General features: G+C 40.3%; 1 protein-coding gene and 1 non-coding gene across 29 annotated transcripts in view; both read right to left on the bottom strand.

The window, feature by feature from the left end:
* KIF1B (kinesin family member 1B) overlaps positions 1-26,272 on the bottom strand; it is a 150,801-nt gene that overhangs the window by 74,544 nt on the left and 49,985 nt on the right. For 9 of the 28 annotated variants that reach the window (XM_066375007.1, XM_066375009.1, XM_066375014.1 and 6 more), the window contains exons 6-15: positions 22,057-22,235; positions 21,369-21,480; positions 18,301-18,378; positions 17,532-17,597; positions 16,546-16,563; positions 11,490-11,565; positions 10,410-10,488; positions 9,498-9,640; positions 8,732-8,773; positions 5,796-6,007 (exon numbers count right to left, since the gene is read on the bottom strand). In XM_066375007.1, coding sequence (XP_066231104.1) covers positions 5,796-6,007; positions 8,732-8,773; positions 9,498-9,640; positions 10,410-10,488; positions 11,490-11,565; positions 16,546-16,563; positions 17,532-17,597; positions 18,301-18,378; positions 21,369-21,480; positions 22,057-22,235 — 1,005 coding nt within the window. The remainder of the gene's footprint in view (positions 1-5,795; positions 6,008-8,731; positions 8,774-9,497; positions 9,641-10,409; positions 10,489-11,489; positions 11,566-16,545; positions 16,564-17,531; positions 17,598-18,300; positions 18,379-21,368; positions 21,481-22,056; positions 22,236-26,272) is intronic. The other 19 variants (XM_066375013.1, XM_066375017.1, XM_066375034.1 and 16 more) reach the window with 5 other exon arrangements.
* Positions 18,580-18,782, bottom strand: LOC136402046 (small nucleolar RNA SNORA73 family). The gene has a single exon (XR_010750944.1). It is a non-coding gene; the product is annotated as a small nucleolar RNA SNORA73 family (small nucleolar RNA).

The raw sequence follows: 26,272 nt of genomic DNA, 5'->3' as shown, positions 1-26,272 counted from the left end.
ATACCAGTGATAATGATTAAGAATAAAAAGTCTTAATAGTTCACAAAATAGTATGATTCATTTAACAGACTATTGTAAGAAGATTCTGGGATTCCAAAACATGATTACTTAGAAAGACACTGGCCTGACCAGGCGGTGGCGCAGTGGATAGAGCGTCGGACTGGGATGTGGAGGACCCAAGTTCGAGACCCTGAGGTCGCCAGCTTGAGCATGGGCTCATCTGGCTTGAGCATAAAAAAAGCTCACCAGCTTGGACCCAAGGTCGCTGGCTTGAGCAAGGGGTTACTTGGTCTGCTGAAGGCCTGCGGTCAAGGCACATGAGAAAGCAATCAATGAACAACTAAAGTGTCACAAAGAAAAACTGATGATTGATGCTTCTCATCTCTCTCTCCGTTCCTGTCTGTCTGTCCCTATCTATCCCTCTCTCTGACTCTCTCTCTGTCCCTGTAAAAAAAAAAAAAAAAAAAAGAAAGAAAGAAAAACACTGAATATGTACTACAATAAACCCCTAGGCATCTGGCATTTACACGGGAGCATGTAAAATAACCAAGAGCAAAGAATCAAGGCAGCAGCTGCAAAAGCAAAGGATGCAGGAGTCAGGGGAAACAAGCTGGAGAGCATAAAAATGAAGGTGGCGATGGTGATGGAGAAACGGAAGAGAAAGAAGGACAGTAACAACAACCGCTATGACTACAACTAGCTAAGCTAAGCTAGGCAAAGAGCAGACCCGATAAAAGTTAGAATCGGGCCCTGGCCGGTTGGCTCAGCGGTAGAGCCTCGGCCTGGCGTGCGGGGGACCTGGGTTCGATTCCCGGCCAGGGCACATAGGAGAAGCGCCCATTTGCTTCTCCATCTCCCCCCTCCTTCCTCTCTGTCTCTCTCTTCCCCTCCCGCAGCCAGGGCTCCATTGGAGCAAGGATGGCCCAGGCGCTGGGGATGGCTCCTTGGCCTCTGCCCCAGGCACTAGAGTGGCTCTGGTCGCGGCAGAGCTACGCCCCAGAGGAGCAGAGCATCGCCCCCTGGTGGGCAGAGCATCGCCCCTGGTGGGCGTGCCAGGTGGATCCCGGTCGGGCACATGCGGGAGTCTGTCTGACTGTCTCTCCCCGTTTCCAGCTTCAGAAAAATACAAAAAAAAAAAAAAGTTAGAATTGGCACGGGCATCAGTAAGGCTGATATAAAGGGGGCCACATAGAAGGTGCACTCTCAGGAAAGAAAACTGTCAGTTAAGCTAGAACAAATCTGCAGCGGGGGTGTGGGGAAGGTAAAGGAAAAGCGACAAAACTATCCAATGGGCTCTCATTAATCCTCCAAACATGTACAGGCTGAGAACCACCTGAAAGGCATCTCTGCAATAGGAATAATTAATATGCAGTGCATGTGCCACTCCAAAGCTAAGGGAGGAACCAACATGCCACAATAGAGGGCCAGCAACCAAGAAAAACCCATACAATTTCAGCAAGCAGTAAGACGGCCAGGAAAGAAAGTGTGCCAGGTACCAAGCAGTCAACAGTGTGTCCATAAAGCATCACAAAAGCTATTCAACAACTCTAACAGGGCAGTGTTAAATGCTTCTGCAAATGACTGTAAAAGGGCAAGTATAAGACAAGCTGGCACCATAACCTAAATGATATTAAGGCTTACTAATAATAGCTGGGTTGAAATGGCTACAGTCTCAAAATGACAACTTAGAAAACAGAAACAGAACAGGATGCCCCTGACCAAACCAGAGCACTTACACTAGTGCTTATTATACACAGAGTGGCCCACTGCCACCAATGTTCATTAGAGAATACAAAGTGACCCATTAGGTATTTAAAATATATTTTTTTCCAGGTTGGTTTTCAGAGAAAGGTCATATCAGAGCAGAGGTTAATCTGGCGGTATTAAAGCAGTTCTATTTGGGGGCAAGTGTAAACTCACCCTAAGGAAGCAAAGGTACTGTCTAGGAAGTCCCCTACCGCTTTGTTGCCAGCTCTAATGTGACCTCTCTAGTTTTACTTCCCACCTGGAGGAGAAATCAGCATATGAGCTCTTGCAGAAAAGAGATCTCATGAGTAAGGTGGGTAAGGTACTACTTTTATTTCTCAATACAGCTTCAAGGTGCAAGTTTTATATTGTTTAGAAAGCTATTTTTAAACACTTTGAGGAAAGGTTAGAGAAAATTATATTGAGTACCATATTAGCAAAACTTCAGTGCTGGAAAAAGCCTGCAAAAACTATTCCAGAACAATTCTAGGGATAAACAAACTGAGGACCAGAGAAACTAAGCAATGAGCCTGAGGCCATACTTCCTCCTGAGCCAGGTCTAAAACTGGGCTTCCTAACTCTTAAGATATTCCTTAAGTAAGGCAGAATTGATAGGCTTTAAAGAAAATATTCTATACGAAAAGCTCACCATCAATTAAGAAAAAGTGGAGAATATTCTTTCTTCAAGCCAGAAGGACAAACTTAGTGTAAATAAAACAAAGATGCCAACAGACAGCGCTTTCAGTTCTGGGGTCACCGACTCACTCTGCAGGCAGGCCTGCACGCTGGGCTCCGGTCTGCCCAGACCCTGCTCTAGGGGCCTAATTTAAGATTAAACTAAACCGGGGATTCACACTTAAGAAATGAGGAGTCAAGAAGACAAAATCTTTAAAGGGTCATTTCTTCTCACAGGTACTACACATAAAAAAAAAATTCTGAAAAGCGCACTGACATCAGGAACTGTTTTTTTTTGTTGTTTTTTTTTTATTTTATTTTTTTATTTTTTTATTTTTTTCCAGTCCTCGCTCAGGAACTGTTTTTTAAGTTCCAAGGAATGCTGGGCCCAGGTGTCACTCAACGTTAGTCTCACATCATGTATGCTTAGCTGTTTGTACAGCACTGGTTAAGAGTCATGTTTATGTGGCTAAACACAATTTAATCTCTTCACCATGAATCAGTTATGGTGATACAGAAATCCACAAAACAAGTCAGAAATATTTCCATGAAAAAAAATTACAGTTTAAACGGTCATATTAAAAGTTAAGTGCTTATATATGGAACATTCCTTGAAGCCATCACATGGCCCCCATTTTACTGTACTAAACACAGCACGCTTCATGAGGGAGTTCCAAGTGTGGGGCCCTTGGGTGGCCCAGCACAGATTTGCCCTTGGGTGCTTCTGTAATGGCTATTTGTGGATATTTATAGTCCAAGCCTAAGCAGTGGCACTCACACAGTGTTGACTTTGATGCCAAGCTAATAAACAAACACCGGAGCCAGCACACAGTGCTATAGCTACACATGTTTAAAAACCTATTAACTAGGAATCTAAATGAAGGACACATACACTTCAACTCAGTTTCAATTGTAACTGAAAGCAATGACATGTCATTCTATTTTGCCAGAGATGTTTATGAAGGGCTCAAGATATGTCTGATGGTAACATGAATGGACCTCCTCCGTATGAAAACAGAGTATTCAGTGAAAAAAGCAGTGGCGACATCCTGTGCAAAAGTAGCCTACCAACTGATCTTTTTTTTTTAATAAAAAAGAGAAGCAAAGGGGGAAAAAATGATGAGGAAATGAACCAACCTCCTCTGTTACTATTCTCCATGACAGTATTTTTCTTCTACAGTGTTGTCATAGGAACACAGCTCTTTCACACTCAACAATGAAATAATCTCCAAAAATGAAAAATTCTCAAGCATTTCTATCATACGGCCATGGCTTGCTGTAGAAGCAAGATGTCATCTGCCGGCAGCATTAAAATGCAGGTCTGCCAGAATGAAATTCTCACCATTCACAAAATAGAGCAGAACTAAAGCGCTTACGCTCCAGTGAATAACCACACTGCATTAACAACTCAAGACTGAATGCAAAGAAGCTCTTTTCTAAAGGTAGGGAAAATGGCAGATTTCACTTATGTTGGCTTAAAGGAGAATTAAAACAGAGAAATTTATTACTTTCTGGTGAAAATAATACAGTATTTGGTGGGAAACAGGGAAGTTACGGGGAGGGTTCTCTGAACAATGGCAGTGTTATTCCCTAGAAACTATCTGGACAATACTGGATGACCTAATTCTTCAGTGTCTGGTTAATGTCTTCACTCCCAACACTATTCAATATTATTTTGACCCTTTAGTCTGCAACATGAAAGGTTTCTCACTCTCTCCCCCACCCTTTGCCAAGTATTTCAGAACTTCAGCCACTTTCCAGTAACATGTCCTGAAGTAAGATATAAATAAGATCATTTGATTTCCAAATCTCCTTATTTTAGACATCAGTAAAATGCCAAGGAAAAAGGTAGGCTGATTAAGAAGCAGAAACCCATTCTTCCTATAAAATCTTTCTCGGCCTCACCTGAAAACCGAAATGAAAGCATTTGCAATTTTCAATTATCAAGCTTAAATCCCTTTAGGGGCGACAAGGCTCAGTAAACCTTTCCAATCATTAATCTGTCATAGTGTATCACTGGTCTGACCAGTTCCTGAATGGGCCTCAGTTGCGGGTGCAAAGCTTTCTCAACAGTTTCTCTGCCTTCATTGTTTTCCCTACCCCGGTGCTCTTGAATACAAAGGCCAAAAGATATGGATCAAACTATCATCCTGGAGGTGACAAACAGGAAAGAAAAAGCATCTGTGATGCTGTCTCAGTGACTTGACAGATGGTACCACAGGTGACAACTGTCTGCTCTCACTGTAGTCACTGGGAAGAAAGGAAGAACCTATGAGTCAGAGGCTTTGCTGCTCCTAATTTTCACATTCATGGACAGAGGCAAGAAAGTGCTCCACCAAGCCAGCCACAGGCCAAAAAAGCAAAGTCAAGTGCCTCGCAGCACTCCAGGGCACAGCACTGAGGCCTCTGACCCCATGTGGGCCAGGAGGAGGAGGCAGGCCTTCCACGACAATGATTGCAAGGCCCCAAGGCTTTCTATGTACTTCCAAAAGATGTGACCTCACGTGTCTCTGAATAAACCTGGTATAGCTACTCGAATGTTCAAACTTTCTTTTGAAGGTATATTTATTTTCCTAAATAACAGCATGGTTTTATATAAAAGTCTTCCAATGAAACCAAATGTTTTCAATTAATTAATTAATTAGTTTTCACCTAAATTCTAACTAAACAATTTCACTGTGACTTATAAACTTCCTCAGAACTACTAGACATATCTACTTATCAGTTACTTTGCATGGCCAACTTATGATCTGCCCATGCATCTCACCCACTCTGCCTGACCACATCCAACTCAAACTTTCTGGTGAAAAGAAATTGTCTTACAAAGGAAATTCCATTTTCAGGACACCTCTAAAAGTTAGAAAATTCTTGGCCCTGGCTGGTTGGCTCAGTGGTAGAGCATCAGCCTGGCGTGTGGGAGTCCCAGGTTCGATTCCTGGCCAGGGCACACAGGAGAAGCGCCCATCTGCTTCTCCACCCCTTCCCCTCTCCTTCCTCTCTGTCTCTCTTTTCCCCTCCTGCAGCCAAGGCTCCATTGGAGCAAAGTTGGCCGGGGCGCTGAGGATGGCTCCATGGCCTCTGCCTCAGGCACTAGAATGACCCTGGTTGCAACAGCAACACCCCAGATGGGCAGAGCAACGCCCCAGATGGGCAGAGCATCGCCCCCTGGTGGGCATGCTGGGTGGATCCCGTTTGGGCGCATGCGAGAGTCTGTCTGACTGCCTCCCCATTTCCAACTTCAGAAAAATAAATAAAAATAAAAAAAGTTAGAAAATTCTTTCATATGCTGAACCAAAATCAGTAATTTTTTTAGTCCTAATTCTGCCTTGTGGAACTTCATAGAATACCTTTCATTCAGTCTGAATTCTTCTTACCTTTAGACGTTCAATGGCTTCTTCTCCTCCAGGTGTAGACATGATCCTCTCCTGAATACTGGTCACAGATGTTAAGCCCACCTGACTATTGAGTGAGCAGGAAGATGAAGATGAAGTAAGGGACCCCATGGATGCTGTGGAAAAATTGCCAGGGCGTTGATTCTCAGAGGCTAGCAAGTACCTATGCTTATTGTTCTGAAAATCTTTCAGATCTGGGAGACAGAAAGAAGGGAGGGCAGAAAAAGTAGAAAAGAGGGAAAGGAACAGAAAAAAGGAAGGAACACCAGTGTAAGAAGGAAAGCATACTAAAGTACCACGACAAAGACGTGTTATAATACAAAGACAAGTTGTAACTGTTCTAGATGGCAGTTCTAAAACATGGCTGTCTGTAACACTGGTTTCCTAGAGGTTAAGAACCAACTCTGAATTTAGAAACTACAGAACAGCAGTATGGGTTAACGTTGCATCTAGTAGTGGGTACCCAGGCCACAGAGGATACTGGTTAGGCATTCTACCTACGCAGCCTTATTATATTCCTTCTATTCCTTCTGTAGCTCCAAACCCACAATGCCTCAGATTTATACTACTCCTAAATCTCAGCAGTTTGTCACAGTAAGGGGGGAAAAATGATCACTTATTTATCAATAATAATATCTATCAGCCAGACACAGTGTTACATTCAGCAAAACTTCCCCCTAAATGTTACAATTAAAACAAAAATCTAACCACTTAGTAGTGTCCTTTGTTTAGCAACATTTCAATATGCTAAAAAGAATTTTTAAACTACACTTTTATTTTTAGGTAACTGTAGAAACGACAGAATTTTGTATAAGTCCTACTGTGAACTCCAGGAGGATGGACTGCTTGCCTCAACAGGGAAGAACAATTAGCAAATGAATCTGGTATAGGTTGTATTCATCTGTTAAGAACATGCAAAAATTAAGGCTGAGTATTTGCTAAATAAGGCTCTTACTTTTCCTAACAGTATGACCATGAGTCATTGGTAAGCCAAGTTCTAGTAGGAAATGCAAGTTTTACGGACATACTTTCATTTACTAAGGTCTTCATAGAGCTGTAGATTTTGCTTTTAAACTTCATTTTTGGTAAAAGAGCCACAAACAACAAATTCAATAATTTGGTGTTTGCAATTTCCTTCATAAATCACCCTTCTCAAATAGACACCAGAGAAAAACCATAGGTATTGGTGCATTCCTATTTTAAAATTAGCTCATTTTTAAATTTGAGAAAATCTACATTACTTAAAATTCATATCAAAACTAAGTTTTCCTTAAAGGCTGTGAGTCAATACAAAGAGTAAGAAAAAATATAATTATATTATGTTCTCTTTGGCCTTCTCATCTCTAGTTAATCAAAGCCAGTTCTTGAGGCCCCTTAAAACTAATGGGTCGCTTCAAGACAGTTTGAAAACCACCATCTGCAAATACGGATTATAGGAAAACACACAAGTTTTAAAAGGGAGGATAGGAACTGAAGCAAAAAAGTAGCCATCAGGTGATGGCAGCGAGGTGGGAAAGACCAGGAAGGATGGCATTAGAAGGCCCAATTGGCACATGCAGGCCCTAAAAGGAATTAAGAGCGATACATTGAAACGGAAATTCATAAGTGGTCAGAGCTGCTTTGCTGCATGATACAGAATGAACACGTAAGTCATGCACAGCTTTCAGGGAGAAGCCATAGCTGCTCAGGAAAGAGGGAGATAGCAAGATGGCAGCAGCACCGCTGGCAGCACAAAAGCAAGAAAGAGATGGTGTCTCGCTCACACCAGCGTTGGTCAGCTTTGAAATCTCAGACAGAGCCGTTTCAGTCCAAGGGTCACTCTGAAGCAGGACATGTAAGTGTCCTCAAGGCATAACTCTAGCACAGCAGCCAGGGCAGCATCTGGTTTCTGGGTATTTCCTCACTCTCTTCCAAGCCAACAAGTCAATAAACGTATAAAAATCAATGCCCCCAAATCAAGATTCTTCATTCTTTCTAAGAAAACAATTCCTTGATAAATTATCTTAAAATGGTAAGAAATTATTTCCTTTGATATGAGAAGAACTTAGTGATACTAGAGAATGTGTGATCCTTTATAAAATGTCATTTCAAGCACAAATTTTAGTCATACAAGTTTTTAAATGTAATTTGTACTTCATGAAAAAGGGGAGGAAATGGTTACATAACTATAAGTAAGCTGAGGCTCAAGATACAGAGGAAGCCAATTTAGCATAAGTACAGGCTGAATGCTAATCCAACATTCACAGAACTGCTCAGTCTCACCCACTGGAAGGGATTGTTTTTAATTATATATGCACACCAAGTCTCAGCATTACACAGCTAATTAAAAAGGAGTTTTTCTATTAAATAATCAGATTTAAGGATCTCAAGAACATAAAAGATGTAACAGTGATTAAAAACTAGAGCTCTGAGTTATACTACCCAATCTGACCACACAGAAACCACAGCATCTCAACAGCCACTAACAACTCCAGGTAGCAGTATCCTCACTGGTAAAATTGGCATGATGGAACTTTTTGAGTCACTGACAGAACTCAAGGAGACAATGTATACAAGGTACCAGAACAGGGCCTGACACATGATACACACTTGACAGACATAAGCTGTTTTCATCGCTATCTTCATCATATATGACTTTGGATTCAGTTTAATCATAAGTAGAAAAACTGAAGAGTAGAAGTAACATGAAATTCTCAAGCCTCTTGCCTTCATTCAAGACACAAACTGAAATTTACCAGATTGCTTTGCTGAATGTAGAAGCGGAGAAACTGACCCATTTCTGAATCTACATACAGTATGCTCTGTCTGGGATTTCACAGTGAGAACTGCTGGCATGCAAAGCTCATTTTAAGGCTGATCCAGCAGAGGTAGATTAGCAGATCAGAGTACTGAGAATAATCAATACACGAAATACACACATTTGCCTCCACTTCCAGAGTAATCATCGATCAATGGATCAACTGAAGGTAAGCAGGAGGGAAAATACAAGAAGGGTCAAACTTCAAGTTCAGCAGTGACACAGAAAGGGAACAGAGAGCAGTATTTTGGCATTTTGGGAGGTGAATATATTAACACTTGGAATACATTATCATTTTACAAACTGTATTCATCTAAAATCAATTGCTAATCACTAAGACTAACTAACCAGAACAGGCCTTGAACATCTTATTATAATTCCAAATGATTACAATTTTACACTAAAAAACCCACATACGCTGTATTAACTAAAGTAAAATATTATTCTACTTGAATAATCTAGTTAACTCACTTAAGAGAAATTCTGATTAGACATTATGCCTAATCAGACATAAGTAGATTCATTTTAAGACAAGTGAATTAAACAAAAATTTCAAGTAACATTTTTATGAAGCGATTAGTATCTCAGTAAGAAGCTTAATGTTCCAAATAAATTTCACTGCTGCTCTAAAATAGAAATCTAATAAAAATACAAGTAGTGATATATTCATGAAAAATTAATTTCATGAATTCAAATGGATATCCTGGTGCATACTCCTCTATAAGAAATTCTAAGATAATTTTTATTGTTTTTTTTTAAGAAGTTAAGCAAAAAACAAAAAAGCCTTTCACTACCATCTAGCTTCATCAGATTCCTTAAAATCTAAATTTTAATAGAACCGTGAAGAAGAAAGGACTGGATTTTGTATCAATCCTTAATTCACTTACTATCAATGATATCTCCCAGTCCCTGAGCACGGAGAAGGTCCTTCAGTCGCGTCACCTCCTCCTTTAATTCACGAACAAGCTTGGCATTGGGGTCCTCATTGATGACAGCGTTGCATTTAATTTGTTTTGCACGATCTGCATATCTAGACCCAAAAAGATTCGTTTTCACCATTCTTCAGATGCTCTACTTTTCACAAGTAACATGTCACTATGTCTAAAGCAAACAACTTGAGTATTTACAAATTTATGAGACTTAATTATAATACTCTTTGTATAAAGTTTTATAGTATCTTATAAAGATGAAGATAAAGGCTCAGGTGAATTTAAGTAATTTACTCAAGATCACAACAGAAATACGAGAGAAAAGACTCAAAACTGGTTGGTCAGACTATAAAGTATTCTTTTCATTATATCAAAAGTGTCTTTAATGAAAGAAGAGTAGAAAGTTTGGGATTAAAATAATGAAATCTATTTATATATAGAAACAGTCTGTTAGTAAACATTCTGGCACTAATTTTTTTTAATGTGATGTACTCAAAATTGTATCACTTTTCACAACTTGCGCACTTCTATAATGACAAACACCACAGGGACATTTCTTTTTACAGAAATAAATATAAGAAACTTTCACTCTTTCACTATTATCTAAAAGTTATCCAAAAAACCTCACTTGAACAATTTTAACATCTCTCCTAGGAAAAAGTTCCTGCCTTTCCCAATGAAACTGAAAACTATAAACAATTCTATTATAATAAGAATCTCTCTCCCCAACATTTTCTGTGATGAGAGGGCTGGATCATTACTCACACAAATGACTACCCATTCAGCATAAGAAAATCCATGGCCTAACAAAATAAAATGCCTTCATGTGGAACCGTGTTCTGTTTAGCTACTGGGATCAAACTGGAGTACCTCAGAGTGCTCAAAGTTTCATCATAGTTGATATCTGCTGGGCTCAGAGCAGCAACCATTGCAGTCCGAGAATTGCCACCTAAAAAAATGAATCATGATTACTTCAAATCATATTCATTTTAGAAAAATGTTATCGAATGTATCAGATCAGATAGCGTAACTTCAGATCCTAAGATTTCATCAAAAGTCAACAAATTTCTCTGGTGTGCGGAAGTCCCAGGTTCGGTTCCCGGCCAGGGCACACAGGAGAAGCGCCCATCTGCTTCTCCACCCCTCCCCCTCTCCCTCCTCTCTGTCTCTCTCTTCCCCTCCTGCAGCTGAGGCTCCACTGGAGCAAGGATGGCCCGGGCGCTGGGGATGGCTCCTTGGCCTCTGCCCCAGGCGCTAGAGTGGCTCTGGTCGCAACAGAGCGACGCCCCAGAGGGGCAGAGCATCGCCCCCTGGTGGGCAGAGCGTCGCCCCCTGGTGGGTGTGCCGGGTGGGTCCCGGTCGGGCGCATGCGGGAGTCTGTCTGTCTGTCTCTCCCCGTTTCCAGCTTCAGAAAAATACAGGAGAAAAAAAAAAAAGTCAACAAATTTCTTGAATGTCTCCATGCCAAGCATTGTAATCAAATCTTGGTGACTGCATCTACTGTGTCCAGGTACCCTCTTCCCACACCAATCAAGGCCTCAGCCACTTCACCAAAGCCACTCCTAGTGAAGTGAAAGTCACTGGTGACATGGACAGCCCAACAGGCCATCCTCAGCCTCCTCTTCCTATCAGCAATGTTTGACAAAGCTAACCACTCCCTCCTTCATGATAAGAAGAAAGGGGCTAAAAAAACTGAATAATAGCCTGAAAACATCAGCAGAAATGAGTAAAGGCTGGTAACATCTGCTTATGTGTGCCTCAAAGGAGCATGGAGTTTTCAAAGAGGAAGAAGCAATAGTTTGAAGCAGGTGTGTGGTCAGAAAGACAACTACTCCACAATTCAAGCCCTGAAGTCAATGATAAAGGGGAGAAAACCATGATTTAAATAAAAGCGTGCAAATCTAACCAGCTTAAATCTATAAGATAATTACACACCCATGGTCAACATACCTAGATTTTCTCGAAGGAGCCAAGTAAGTACAGAATCCCTGTAGGGAATAAAGTCGGTTTTCTTCTTCTTCTTACTCTATTCAACAGAAAGAAATGGTCTTAGCATTGTTAAGGAGGAAAAATTCACATGAAAGGCAAACCAGCCTAAAATTCCCAAATAAATTAAATTATAGTAGAACCTTCACTGTAGAAATTTAATACAGCTTCAGTTCTTCACAGTATCCAAAGCTCATGCCATACAGTAACTATTTCTTTTCCTACTTTATTTTGAGAAGTTTGTAACATACGTAGCACTTTAGCGAGCAGTATAATGAGCTACCACATACCCATCATGACGCTCCAACCATTTTCAGTATTTTGCCAATCATGTTTCTACACTTTTTATTCCTGAATCATTTTGGGAGTAAACTGCAGGCATCAAGCCCTTTTAGTCCTTAAACTCTTAGCAGATAAGGACAGTCTCTTATTCACAGTTCAAAGACCAAATTAAGGAAATTTAACATCAACATAATACTACTATCTAATATCCTGTCCATATCATGTCTTTTAAAGCTGGCAGTGTTTTAAAACAACTCCCAACATTTCACCTATAAACCCTTCAGGTACATCTCTATAACAGAGAAGGACATTTTAAAAGACATAACTGCACTACCATTAAACACTTAACAAAATTAACAGTAATTGCTTAATATCATCTAATACTCAATCAACAAGCAATAATCTTTACTTTTGCAGAGGGGCAAATATAAATCCTGTACATTCCAGGCTGGATGTGTAGGAGCCAGTCATTTAATTAATGCATTTACCTGACCAACCACCAAATCATCAAGTGGTTTGTGACATATCTAGTAATTCTTGTAAAGCAGTAGTATTTGTTTTCTTTGAATGGAAATTATGCCTAAAATAAATTCAATCATTAAAGTAAAAGGTCTCAGAAAATTATATAATTTGCTAATCTAGAGATTAGTAAACTCTACAAAATGCTTTTTCTGTATATATAAAGGATTTACTTATACTGTTCTCTTCATAACCCTTCCTAAGTCACAGAACAAAACAAAAAACACCAATGCAAAGCCAGTGCTGCAATGGAGGGAGTTATATCCTTTGAAAGTAAAAATTTTTGTAGCTAAGAGCTACTCTGCTGGTTAACGAACACGTTGTGATAGGTTAAGAAGCTACACAGGGAAAAGGGTTCACTGCTACACATCTTCCCAGCAATTGGCAGTTTTATAATCCATTCCTGGCATAACCTAAATTTAAATTACTCTAAGGATGATCTAGTTCTTGTGAAAGCACAGGTATTCAGCAAAAGAAAACTAAGTAGCTAGTCTCTGGTTTGTTGAGGAAAAAATGTAGGCAAGCAGCACTTTAATTCCACCTCTTATCAAATACATCCCCTCCATCTATCCTACTCCGCCCACAGACACACATTCCAACAATCAGAAATCATTGCCAAGAGCAGATTCTAAATTACACAGACCTCAAGGGAGACTGAAACCAGTCATTCACAACCCAGTGAAACTTGCACTCCATTACAAAATTCTTTTTTTTTTGAGAGAGAGAGGAAAGAAGGGAGGGAGGAAAGGAGGGAAACATCAACTTGTTGTTCCACTTAGTTGTGCACCCATTGATTGCTTCTCATATGTGCCCTAACTGGGCCTCAAATGGGTACTGTCGGGATTGAGCCAGCAACCCTGATTGATGCTCTAGATGACACATTATCCATTGCACCAACGATCAGGGCATCCATTACAAAATTCTTGAGGCCAGAGACCTCAGTTTTCCCTTTTCTAGTTCCCCACTCTCTCCATTTTGCCTATGGCAGGTCCTGAAAATGCTATGTAATATTTAAAGCATGGCAGTTATAATGACTGCAAATAAAACTTTAAAAGTAAGCAGTGTCACGTTACCGAAAATGTTTTATTTTCATTTGTCAATTAGACTAAATTAAGGAGTAGCTAAATGAATATGCATAAATAGAACTTCAATCTTTTCCATTTGAAAATATCCTGAATTTTAGTCATTTCTTTTTTATTTGCTCTCTTATAAGGAAGAATTGCATCTATCTTACATCTACAATTTAAAAAAATATATTTATATTATTGATTTTAGAGAGAGAGGAAGGAAGAGACAGAGAGAGAGAGGAACATCAATCTGCTCCTATATGTGCCCTGACCCAGGATTGAACTGGCAACCTCTACACACTTCTGGACCGTGCTCTAACCAACTGAGCTATACAGCCAGAGCAATCTATATTTTATTTATTTATTTATTTATTTATTTATTTATTTATTGCACTTTTCCGAAGCTGGAAATGGGGAGGCAGTCAGAAGACAGACTCACATGCGCCCGACCGGGATCCACCCAGCATGCCCACCAGGGGGCGATGCTCTGCCCCTCTGGGGCGTCGCTCTGTTGCATCCAGAGCCATCCTAGCGCCTGAGGCGGAGGCCACAGAGCCATCCTCAGCGCCCGGGCCATCCTTGCTCCAATGGAGCCTCAGCTGCGGGAGGGGAAAAGAGAGACAGAGAGGAAGGAGGGGGGGAGAAGCAGATGGGCGCTTCTCCTGTGTGCCCTGGCTGGGAATCGAACCTGGGACTCCTGCACGCCAGGCTGACGCTCTATCACTGAGCCAACTGGCCAGGGCCTATTTTGTTTTTTTTTTTAAATGTACTTAAAAAAAAGGTTTTTTAGCCCTGGCCGGTTGGCTCAGCGGTAGAGTGTCGGCCTGGTGTGCGGGGGACCCGGGTTTGATTCCCGGCCAGGGCACACAGGAGAAGCGCCCATCTGCTTCTCCACCCCTCCCCCTCTCCTTCCTCTCTGTCTCTCTCTTCCCCTCTGCAGCGAGGCTCCATTGGAGCAAGGATGGCCCAGGTGCTGGGGATGGCTCCTTGGCCTCTGCCCCAGGCGCTAGAGTGGCTCTGGTCGTATCAGAGCGATGCCCCGGAGGGGCAGAGCATCGCCCCCTGGTGGGCAGAGTGTTGCCCCCTGGTGGGCGTGCCGGGTGGATCCTGGTCGGGCGCATGCGGGAGTCTGTCTGACTGTCTCTCCCTGTTTCCAGCTTCAGAAAAAAAATACCAAAAAAAAAAAAAAAGGTTTTTTTGGCTCTGGCTGGTTGAGGCTCAGTGGATGGAGCATTGGCCTTGTGAACAGACATCTTGGGTTCAATCCCCGGTCAGGGCACACATGAAAAGTGACCATCTGCCTCTCTTCTCCTTCCTCTCCCACTCTCCCTTCTCTCTCTCCTCCCTTCTCGCAGCTTAACTGGTTTGAGCATTGGCCCCAGGCACTGAGAAGAGCTCAGCTGGTTCAAGCATTGGTCTCAGGTGCTGAGGATAGGTCAGTCAATTTGAGCATTGGCCCTAAATGGTGGTTTCCAGGTGGATTCCAGTTGGGGCACATGTGGGAGTCTATCTCCATTCTCTCACTTAAAAAAAAAAAAAAGGTGTTTTTTTCCACTGATTGACAGAGAGAAGCATCAACTCACTGTTCCACTTAGTTGCTCCATTTAGTTGTGTACTCAGTGATTACTTCTCGTATGTGCCCTGACCAGGGATCAAACCCACAACCTCAGTGTGTTGGGATAATACTTTATCCACTGGTTCCTGCCCAGGGCACATCTATAATTTTTAAAAATAAGTGCTTCAGTAGTTACATAAAGAATTTTAGCCCTGGTTAGATAGCTTGGTTGGTTAGGGCGTGGACCCGATGCACAAAGGTTGCCAGTTCAACCTCGGTCAGGGCACACACAGGAATAGATTGGTATTTGTCTCTCTTTTCCTCTCTAAAATCAATAAAACAATTTAAAATTTTATTTACACCAGTAACTTTTCTAAAAAGAAATAGTATTAAGTGTAACTGGTAATAATCTTGTTTCTCTCCCAAGCAGAAATAATAGTACATCTGAATTCACCAAAAATTATGCTTGTAACATAAAAACTAAAATTTATTTCTCATCTGTTATAGTTATGACATAGATCAGCGGTTCTCAACCTGTAGGTCGCAACCCCGACGGGGATCGAACGACCAAAACACAGGGGTCGCTTAAAGCCATCGGAATATATATATTTATTATACAATACATTTTTAAATAAAATATGTATTTTCCGATGGCTTTAGGTGACCCCTGTGTTTTGGTCGTTCGACCAATAAAATATGTATTTTCCGATGGCTTTAGGCGACCCCTGTGTTTTGGTCATTAGGCCAATAAAATATGTATTTTCCCATGGCTTTAGGCGACCCCTGTGTTTTGGTCGTTCGACCCCCGCCGGGGTCGCGACCCACAGGTTGAGAACTGCTGACAAAGATGCAAAGTACTAAACTGGGTTTTACAAAACAATTATAAAAAGTCATTTGTGGACTGACTGGTGGTTGAGCAGTGGACACAGTATCAACCCAGAACACTGAGGTTCCTGGTTCACTGGCTTGAGCAAGAGGTCATGGGCTCAGCTTCAAGCCCCCAGTCAAGGCACATATGAGAAACAATCAGTGAACAACTCAAGTGCCGCAACTACAAGTTGTGCTTCTCATCTCTCTCCCTTCGGTCAATCTCCCTCTCTTAAAAAATAAAAATTAAAATTAAATCATTTAAATTATCTATGACTTTCCATGGTAGGAAACTAGTAAAGATAATACAAATAAGTTTAAGAAAGATATACTAATAATTTCAAAAAGTCAGCTATGTTTTAGAATGGTACCTTTTAGAAATTTCTTTTATTGTCCTTTTGAGAGGGTTATAGGCTTAAGAGAAAGTCCTATGTATCAGTAGAAGAAATGTTATGAGATAATACAATATAGAAGCTTTCTCAAATTTCTTTTTCCTTTATTCTGAATTCCTTCTCAAAAGCACATCATGTTCCCTAAATTAATTTTGCTGTAGAGTCTCATGATTCGTGGTCACCCCAAACAGCAATTCTAAATCCCAGAGCTAGAAAACAAATAATGAAAACATTTCTGAAGTTTCCATTTCTGCTTATGCTACCATACACCCTGCTGAGGACCTAAATCATCACAATTGATTCTATAGCTAGTTCATTTTTATCAAACCCCACCATACCTTGCTGGTGCAGTTATCCTACAGATGAAAGCATTTAAAAGAAAGAATGAGAACACAGGATAAGCCTTTAGAGAAAATATATTGTGTGACTTTTAAGTCATAAATTGAATATGACTTCTCAGAGACAAGCAAAAAAGCATTTAATTCTTTCTAAGGATTCAAATGAGGTACTGAGCTAAATTAAAACACACACAACTAACACTGTCTTAGCTTCTAACTTACATAATGAAGCCCTTTATATAAAAATCGTTACAGCTTCAGTGTTTCACTGTTAAGGAATAAGAAAAAATAAACTCTTTTAAAAATACACTATTGGCCCCCAAATCAACAGCATTTATTAACCCTTTGAGTAGTGAGTCTTTTTCATGCTCGCTGACCCCAGGAGTAAATTTTTTTTTTTCCTTCAAAAAACGAAATTAGTTCTAGTTACAATTTTATTAACTTAAATCATGTTTGTTTGCTAACAAAGTTCTGGAAACAAGAAGAACATACATTTGCCTTTTTTTATGTTGCCTTACATATTTTTAAAATAAACATTTTTGTACAATTGTACTCTGGATGGTCAGGAGGCACGAGGACATACATGAATGTTTGTTCTACTCAAAGGGTTAAGGCACACTGCTCAAAAAACTCCAAAGAATACTGCATCCTACTTAGAAAAGATTGTTTAAAAATAGAATGTGTAATAAATACTTGTGGTTTTATGAGAAATGAAATAAAGCTTAAAAATAGTCAAACCTTAGGTCTCTGTGAAAACCTAGTTCATTCTCTAGCCTATACACATCTATGTTTACTTACATTCTCCTTAATCTCTTTACTTTTAGTACAAAGTATGTTACAGCTGTATCTTATTGAAAAGTTCTAAAAGAAAAGGCAGTTTACATAAAAAGACCAAAAAAGGACAGCTGTCATAAACAATGAAAATATCTATCAAGTACATCTGCTAAACAGACAAGTTTTCCCTTACGATGAAGTGTAACACTTACCACCTCAGCCAAGGCTGAAATGACTTTGCCCAGAGTTGTAAGAGATTTATTGATATTTGCTCCTTCCTGAAATCAATTCCAAACACAAAAGAATTGAACGGTTTCTACTACTGCCACATCATTATACTAGATAAAATACAATTAGCCATATGCTAGCATCATCAGTTTATTTATGACCATAAATTCTAAAAAAAACCCTTTAATCCTCAATCTTCTCTCCTCTCCACTTGGTAACATGCCAGGACCACATGCCTAATGCACAGTCCTATAGTATCTTTGAAATATTTATTCCCACAGTTTACCAACATGAAATTCTTGCTGTTGCTAAGCATTTTATCTCTAGAGGAGTTCATGCTGGTTCTCACATCTGGACCTTGTGTATCCTCTTCCCATTACTGTCCCCTACTTTCATCTAACCAAATTCTGCCTATTTCTCAAAATATAATTCAACTCTCACCTGGACCAGGTAGTCCTCCTTAATTATCAAGTTATGTAAAACTGACCCTTTCTTTGTAGTCATAGACCACAAGTTGGCAGAATTTTTTTGTAAAGGTTTTGTGGGCCATATAGTCTCTCTCAACTCCCAACTCTACCACTATGGCATGAAAGCAGCCACCAATAATATGTAAACAAATAGATGTAGCTGTGCCCCAATGAACTTTTATTACAAAAACAGACAATGGGCCAGATATGGCCTATTGGTCATAGCTGGCTAACCTGTGTTATAGAGCAATTATTGACTAAGCCATTTGTTTGGTAAAATAAATACCTTTAATCGAGTCCCTTTGGCACCAGTTGAATCAGCTCGTTCGCTTCCTGCTAGATCCACCAAGCTTATTTTACTGACCTGGTAAAGAACAATGACATGGAGACAATTCAAAAATAAGTAACACAGAAGTAGGAAACATGTAGAGGCAGGAAATTAATAGATTAAGGTACAAAAAAGACTAAAAATCTCTTCTATATGACATAAGAAGACAAAAACAACATATACTTTTTGTCGATTTATTTTTTAAAACTTTTTTAAAATTTTATTATTTTTTTTACTAGAGGTTTCCTGCATGGTTTGTCTCCTCAGTCATTGTCTATGGGACTCTGAGAAGCTGTAGGAATACGCAGGTGTGGACTCAAGACCCGGCTTTCTCTCCATTGATGTGGAAAGGGACCATACAACTCGGAGCAGAGCCCTATGCTCCCCTATGCCACTTGGACAGAGCCCCAAGGAGAGTGACCCAGGGGTATCCACGTTAGAATTTTTTCTCAATTTAAAGACCATACACAAAGTTCATAGCAATTATCTTGGTTCAAAAGAAGTAATTTTAGAGTAAACGTATTTTACAATATCATAAAAATATGTAAAACTCTGCAGCCACTATGGGAAACAGTATGGAGGTTCCTCCAAAAATTTAAGGTCCTTACTGAGTAGTTCAGTTGATTAGAGCATCACTCCAATATGCAAGGTTGTAGGTTAAATCCCCAGTCTGGGCACATGCAAGAATCAACATATGAATGCATAAAGAAGTAAAACAATAAGTCAATGTTTCTTTCTCTTTCTCTAAAATCAATGAATAAAAATTTTTTTTAATTTAAAATAGAACTACCATATGATGTAAAAATTCCAGTTCTGTATATTTATATTAAAAAAAAATCCTGAAAACACTAACTCAAAAAGATATATGCAACCTCAATCGTGGCCCCATTTGGTTGCTCGGCTACCTACCGCCCACCATGAAAGCTGGAATGCCCACTAGTGGGCGAGAAAGACCAGGTTGACCAGCACTGCAAAAGTGGGCAGTTTTTATAAAAAGGTTCACCATCACAGCCCTACGTAATAACCAAGAGAAACAAAAACAAATATCCACACAAAAACTTGTACATAAATGCTCATAGTATCTTCATTTGTAATGACTACAAACTGTATACAGTTTAAGTGCCTATCAACAGATAAATTAATGAACAAACTGTGATATATCATCTGTTCAATGGAATACTAATCAGCACGAACTACTAATATACATGACAACACAGGTGAATTTCAAAATCATTATGCTAAGGAAAGAAGCCAGACAAAAAATAGTATACTATATGATTCCATTTATATAAAATCCTGAAACATATCATCTATCTTGACAGAAGGAAGATCGGGGTTAACTGAGGATGGAGGTGGAAGAAGGGATAGAGTTAGATTACTTAAGGGGCATGAGGCAACTTTGAGGGGTACTAGAAATGCGTGTTATCTGATCGTGGCATTGGTTTCACAGGTATGGACATGTGTGATTCACATTCATACTTTAAATGTATGTGGTTTACTGTACTTCAATAACACCTCAATAAAGTTGTTAAAAAATAAAGTTTAGGAAAGTTTAGACAAAAGTATCTAAAATGTATTAGCAAGGAAGCTATGGTTATGAGATTAACATTACTATTTTTATAGATATGACATCTTAGTAAAAGGAAAAACAAAGGCTTTCACATAGGCTGCTCCTTGGTGCCATTCAGATGAATACTGGCTACTATATAGCATTAATATTATAACTGCTGGCTAAGCAGTGTCAAATTATTTGATTATCTTTATGAAAGAGTATATATATTTTTTTAATTCTTTTTTTTACAGAGACAGAGAGAGAGTCAGAGAGAGGGACAGACAGGGACAGACAGACAGGAAGATGAGAAGCATCAATCATTATTTTTTCATTGCGCATTGCAACACCTTAATTGTTCATTGATTGCTTTCTCATACGTGCCTTGACCACGGGCCTTCAGCAGACCGAGTAACCCCTTGTTCGAGCCAGCAACCTTGGGCTCAAGCTGGTGAGCTTTTGCTCAAACCAGATGAGCCCTCGCTCAAGCTGGAGACCTTGGGGTCTCGAACCTGGGTCTTCCACATCCCAGTCCAATGCTCTATCCACTGCGCCACCGCCCAGTCAGGCGAAAGAGTATATTTTTAAACATAATTTTCAGCTAAAAACAAGTAAGTCACCAAGTAAAAGGTAATTCTGGTTTTTAGTGATATTGGTACCATATAGGTACTAAGTTTATAAACAAAAGGTCTTTTATAACTGCCAGTATAAGAAAGCTAACTTCAGGTTGAAAACTCCAGCTGTATGCTAGGAATGTAGGCAGAGTAGGATTCAACAGAATCTTATTAACAACGACAATAAAGTTAACATTTATTAAGTGATTATTCCATACCATGCACTACTACATGCACTTAACCTATAGTAATTCTTAAGCTTCCTGACAGTCTCGTGAGGTTGCGAAAGCTGAGCACAAAGGGGTTAGGTCACTTGCCCAAGGTAACACTGCAGAAAAGTGGCAGAGCCAGGATTCCAAACCTACTAAATTAACCGCCGTAGAAAATGAAAACTTAACAAGCAAAGATATTAAAAGAACATCAGGATTGCTGTGCCGTTATTTACTTTCCAAGAATAACATTCACCTTGTCTATTTCATGGTTTGCTTAAACATTAAATTCCAGAGTAAAACATTATCAGAGTTTGAAAAAATAAAATACACATACCAAAGAGGCTAATAAGGTAATTAAGATGTTCTAGTCAAGGAGAAGGATTTCATTCCTACAGACGCTTAATTAACTCCCTTGCGTACAGAAGTTTTTGAGAGCCAAAGTCTTGAATTACTTTTTCTTAACCTATTATCTCTTTTGCAGTTTCACTCAGGAACCTATGTTCAAAACTGGTTTAGAGTAGAATAAAAATGATAAGCAAAAGTAGAAAATTCCCACCATTAAGTAAAAATCCTTTCCACAAAATGCAGAGGGTAGCAAGAGGAACTACCGAAAATCCTACAACCCAAGCCCAGAGACTGTAGTTCTCCTACCTTCTCAGTGGAAAGGTTGGTCTCAGTATCATGTTTCTTCTGGGTGAAAACGATTGTAAACACAGCATGGGAACGACTACTTGTTTCATTCATGTTGGTAGCTGCCACTGTCCTAAATAAACATAAAGGTGGCCATGGACAATGGGATTTTTAGATGGAAGTCAAAAGGGAAGGGACAGCAGACTCCACTTATAGACATTACAATCACTAGCAACAACTGAAATTCACATATTGCAAGACAGTCACACAAATTGCTCTCAATACACTTTATTTCTGAGTGTATCAAGTTACCCTCCAATTCCAAAGGTACCCCTCAAGATCATTTTGCATACTCCACCTGTCCCTCTAGAAACCACCTAGGCATTTGTTATTCTTTATTAGGCATTCATTTATTCCAAATGACCTACTACCACAGGCATGTGATAAGCAACATTTTGGCTCAACTTGACCAAAACAATAGTAAAACTTAACCAAAGTTCTACTGTATGTTAGCCATGCACTGTTTGATGAGAAGACACTGAGTACTGAATGCAGAAGCCCTCACTTCTCCAGCACAGCTGAAAGATCAGACGACTCCACAATAACAGCAATTTTCATGACTATAAACACGGTCTCAAGTCTGTCACTGGGAACAAAGGGCCTCAAAATGTGTCCAAGACATCAGTCATTAGCCTATTTCCTACCGTACCTGGCTTTGTTCCCAGCATCCATGAGGTCAGCAATGTCTGTGTAGGAAGTGACAGCTAACTTGGACAGATCCTCCACGTATGGGCCAAGCAGCGGGTGTTCCCGTACACGCAAATTACCCTTGTTTTTTGGATTCAGCAAATCTCGTACTCTTTCACAGTAAATTTCCATGTAGCTCACCTAGAAACAAATGATTAATGAATTAGGACTTAGAAAAAAATCCTCTACATTTAAAAGATTTTTAAAAACTTGTATTAAAAGTTCTATAACTAGAGATCAGCCACCTTTACTAAGTAAACTCCACAGCTCCAGCCCTGTTTACTCCCATTAACAGTGTGCGCTGGTATCACCAAGTAGGTGAGAACCAAGCATTCTGACTTTGTCAGGAAGGAAAAGGAGATAAATAGCTACCTCAGCACACAGCGGTTGCTGCCTGTCCTAGGCAGAAAAAATATCATTTTTAGTAGCAACTTTTCAGTTGTAAAAACTTTTTTAAATGTATGCTGTTCTCAATAACTGGGGTTTACAGTGAGCTTACTCCAAAAGTTTGGAAACAAGATTGCCATTAGTGTTAAAACCAAGGAATAATACCATTATTCCAGGGAAGTTAAGACAAAAGAGACCAGTGACTCTAATACTTTTAAGACTGTCAACACTGTGACTAATTATGGACCAAAAAATGTGTCTACCAGAATGGGTAAAAGCTGATCAACACAGAACCTGTGTGGCAGGACCTATCCAAGTCTCATAGGGTTGAAGAAGCCTCAGACACTGTACTTCAGGAATTCTTGTCCTGCCAGCAGGACCATTTCTATCATGGAGATAATTCTGTCAGGCTATCATTTCTTTACCTGAAGCAATTAAACATTTGTCTAATCCACTCCTCTCCCTCTAAATCCACGCTCACCAAAAAACCAACAGCATTCCAACAGAGGTACGCCCACAAGAAAGTAACAAACCAATCTGCTGGTTTCTCAACATCAGTCAAATGAGTGTCACTCCAATCTGACTCAAGATTGATGGTGCTGATCCTGATTTATCTGTAAGATCACATTTCTAAGCAATGGGCTCTGGACTAGGGAGAATTCACCACAGTAAGCCTAATTATGATGCTTCTCTAAGAATCATTACGTTACAGACCCCACCTGGAAATTCAATTCATTAAACACCAGACATTTTCAGGCACTTCTGTGTCATTGAGCGACTCAAGCATACAATATAACTTCTGCATTTTTCAACTTTAAATTTCTACAGACACACTTCCAGAGTATCTCAAATGGAACCTTATCTTTATTTTTATTTTAGTTTATTTTTTAGCAAGAGCGAGAGACAGACAGGGAGAGAGATGAGAAGCATAAATTCTTCGTTGAGGTACCTTAGTTGTTCATTGATTGCTTTCTCATATGTGCCTTGAAGCGGGGGGGGGGGGGGGGGGAGGGGGCCTCCAGCTGAGCCAGTGAACCCCTGCTCAAGCCAGCGACTGCTCAAGCAGTGTCGATGACCTTGCACTCAAGCTAGCGACCCCACACTCAAGCCAGGTGAGGCCACGCTCAAGCCAGCGACCTTGAGGTTTTGAACCTGGGTCCTCAATGTCCCAGGCCAATGCTCTATCCACTGTGCAACCGCCTGGTCAGGCCTTATCTCTATTTCTATTTCCTTTTTCTTTTACACAATCTCAGATCTGACTGTATTTTTTTTTTTAAGTGAGGGGAGGGGAGATAGAGAGACAGATTCCTGCATGCTCTTTGACCAGGATCAACCAGGAATCCCAGGGCATCCACTTTATTTTTATGTGCTTTATGAAGTTGTTATTTTATACCCTTCCCAGTTTTGGTATTTAACTTCATTGTCACTAAAATTATGAAAGTGTTCTGACCTCACAAATGTATAGGTAACTGATTTTTTATAAAGGAGCCAAAAACATACAATGGAGAAAGGAAGTCTCTTCACTGAATGATGTTGAGAAAACTGGAAAGCCACATGCAGAAGAATGAAACTCCGACTGCTGACACCATAACATAATGCGCTGTGAACATGAGCCTGCTCTGAGAAATTAAGCTGCTTTTAAAGCAAACCCCAGTTTTTTATAAAAAGTGTATATGTTTGATTATCTGTAGGACTTACACAATTTCTAGTTGATCCACTTAGACGCTTTGGGTTTTTTCAAGTGTTGCATAAAGTTTTAAAGAATTCTGCTGTGACCATCATACACCAAAAGGGGAATGTGCTGCTCTAAAAATATTTTTGTTAAAATGAATTCTCTTGTCTCATCCTGTAACTATTCTGTTTTGAATTATATGACGGAGTTTTTTGATCTTGTAATAGAAAAAGCCATTTTCTTTCATTGTAGGTCTAAGTTCACAGGCTTATTTAGAGTGCAATGCAGACCCTCAGTTCTTTAGGTTCAGGGGACGTCCACCTTCTTTCCTGCCTCTCTCCCTGATTCACAGTGCTCCAGCCACACTGGACTTTTTGCTGCTGTTGCTGGAACACACAGGAATGTTTCTACTTCAAGGCCTTTCCTTTTCCTCTACCTAGAATTTTCTTTTCCTGGATATCTTTTGACTGAGTTTTTCACCTCCTTCAGGTCTCTTCTTCACATCTTGCCACCCCTCGGGGGCTTGCCTGACTACCCCTCATAGTACCGCAGCCCACCTTCCACCCAGCACTCCTCGTCTCCTTTACCCTGTTCTTTTCTTTTCCTCATCGTGCTTACCCCACTCCACTCTAACCTATTTTATAATTTTACTTATTTCTTGTATCTGTTGTTTATTTTCAGTCTCCCTTCCTAGAACCATAAGCTCACCAGAGTAGGGATCTTTGCTTTATTAGCTGATGTATGTTTAGTGCCTAGAAAGAGCCCGAAAAGGCCTGGTGCTTAATGAATTGATTTTGCCACTTGGGATCTCAAGTGGTTGGTTCATTCAGAACTAAAAGAAACTGGTGGCTCAGATGCATTTGCATAGTAGAGAATAAGTAATGGAGCACATCCATCTTTACTAGGTTATTTTGGGTCCTCTTAGCCTCATAACTGTGTGAAAAGGGACACGCTTTCCAAGAAGATAAAATATCTTCCTGGGAGTCAGGACTATATGTACAAGTTTAAGTACATGGGAATGATTAAAATACCATCTCACTTTCTAGAGTGACCTGCTTTTAGAAAAATTATCTGTCATCCTACTGTTTTAATCTCATAATAAATCAATTACTTTATCTTTCAGCATTCTCAGTTTTTTAAATTATTTTGAAATACAATATAAAAATACAGTAAGGCCCTGGCCAGTGGCTCAGTGGATAGAGAGTTGGCCCGGTGTATTTATGTCCCGGGTTTGATCCCCCAGTCAGGGCACACATGAGAAGCGACCATCTGCTTCTCTTTACCTCCCTCTCTCCCTTCTCTCTTCTCCTCTCGCAGCTAGTGGCTTGATTGGTTCGAGCGTCAGCCTCAGGAGCTGATAGCTCAGTTGATTCAAGCATCGACTCCAGACAGCTTGCCAGGTAGATCTCGGTCAAGTGCATGTGGGAGTCTATCTCCCCTTCTCTTACTTAAAAAATAAATAAAAAGGGGGAAATGTTTGTCAAATAAACTAATCTATACGAAGTAATTCTACAAAACTTTTCTTTTTCTTTTTTTTTTTTTTTCCTGAAGCTGGAAACGGGGAGAGACAGTCAGACAGACTCCCGCATACACCCGACCGGGATCCAGACTGGGATCCACCCGGCACGCCCACCAGGGGCGATGCTCTGCCCACCCGGGGGCGATGCTCTGCCCCTCCGGGGCGTCGCTCTGCCGCGGCAACCAGAGCCACTCTAGCGCCTGGGGCAGAGGCCAAGGAGCCATCCCCAGCGCCCGGGCCATCTTTGCTCCAATGGAGCCTTGGCTGCGGGAGGGGAAGAGAGAGACAGAGAGGAAGGAGGGGGGGTGGAGAAGCAAATGGACGCTTCTCCTATGTGCCCTGGCCGGGAATCGAACCCGGGTCCCCCGCACGCCAGGCCGACGCTCTACCGCTGAGCCAACCGGCCAGGGCCCTACAAAACTTTTCTTAAAAAAGCTAGGGTATACAACAGATAGAGAATAAGTTTCCAAGATTATAAGCAAGTATAAAGGGTGGGGAAGATAAGAGATTTGATTACATACATTTGTAAAACGTATGCCTGTCAAAAATCATGATTAATAACGTTAAAGGAAAATAGTTCATACAAATGAATAAGAAAAA

The sequence above is a fragment of the Saccopteryx leptura genome, chromosome 3 (genome assembly GCF_036850995.1).
Source record: "Saccopteryx leptura isolate mSacLep1 chromosome 3, mSacLep1_pri_phased_curated, whole genome shotgun sequence".
NCBI classification, from domain to species: Eukaryota; Metazoa; Chordata; class Mammalia; order Chiroptera; family Emballonuridae; genus Saccopteryx; species Saccopteryx leptura.
The sequence above is the reverse complement of the archived record's forward strand: the minus strand, read 5'-3'. Positions and strand labels throughout refer to the sequence as shown.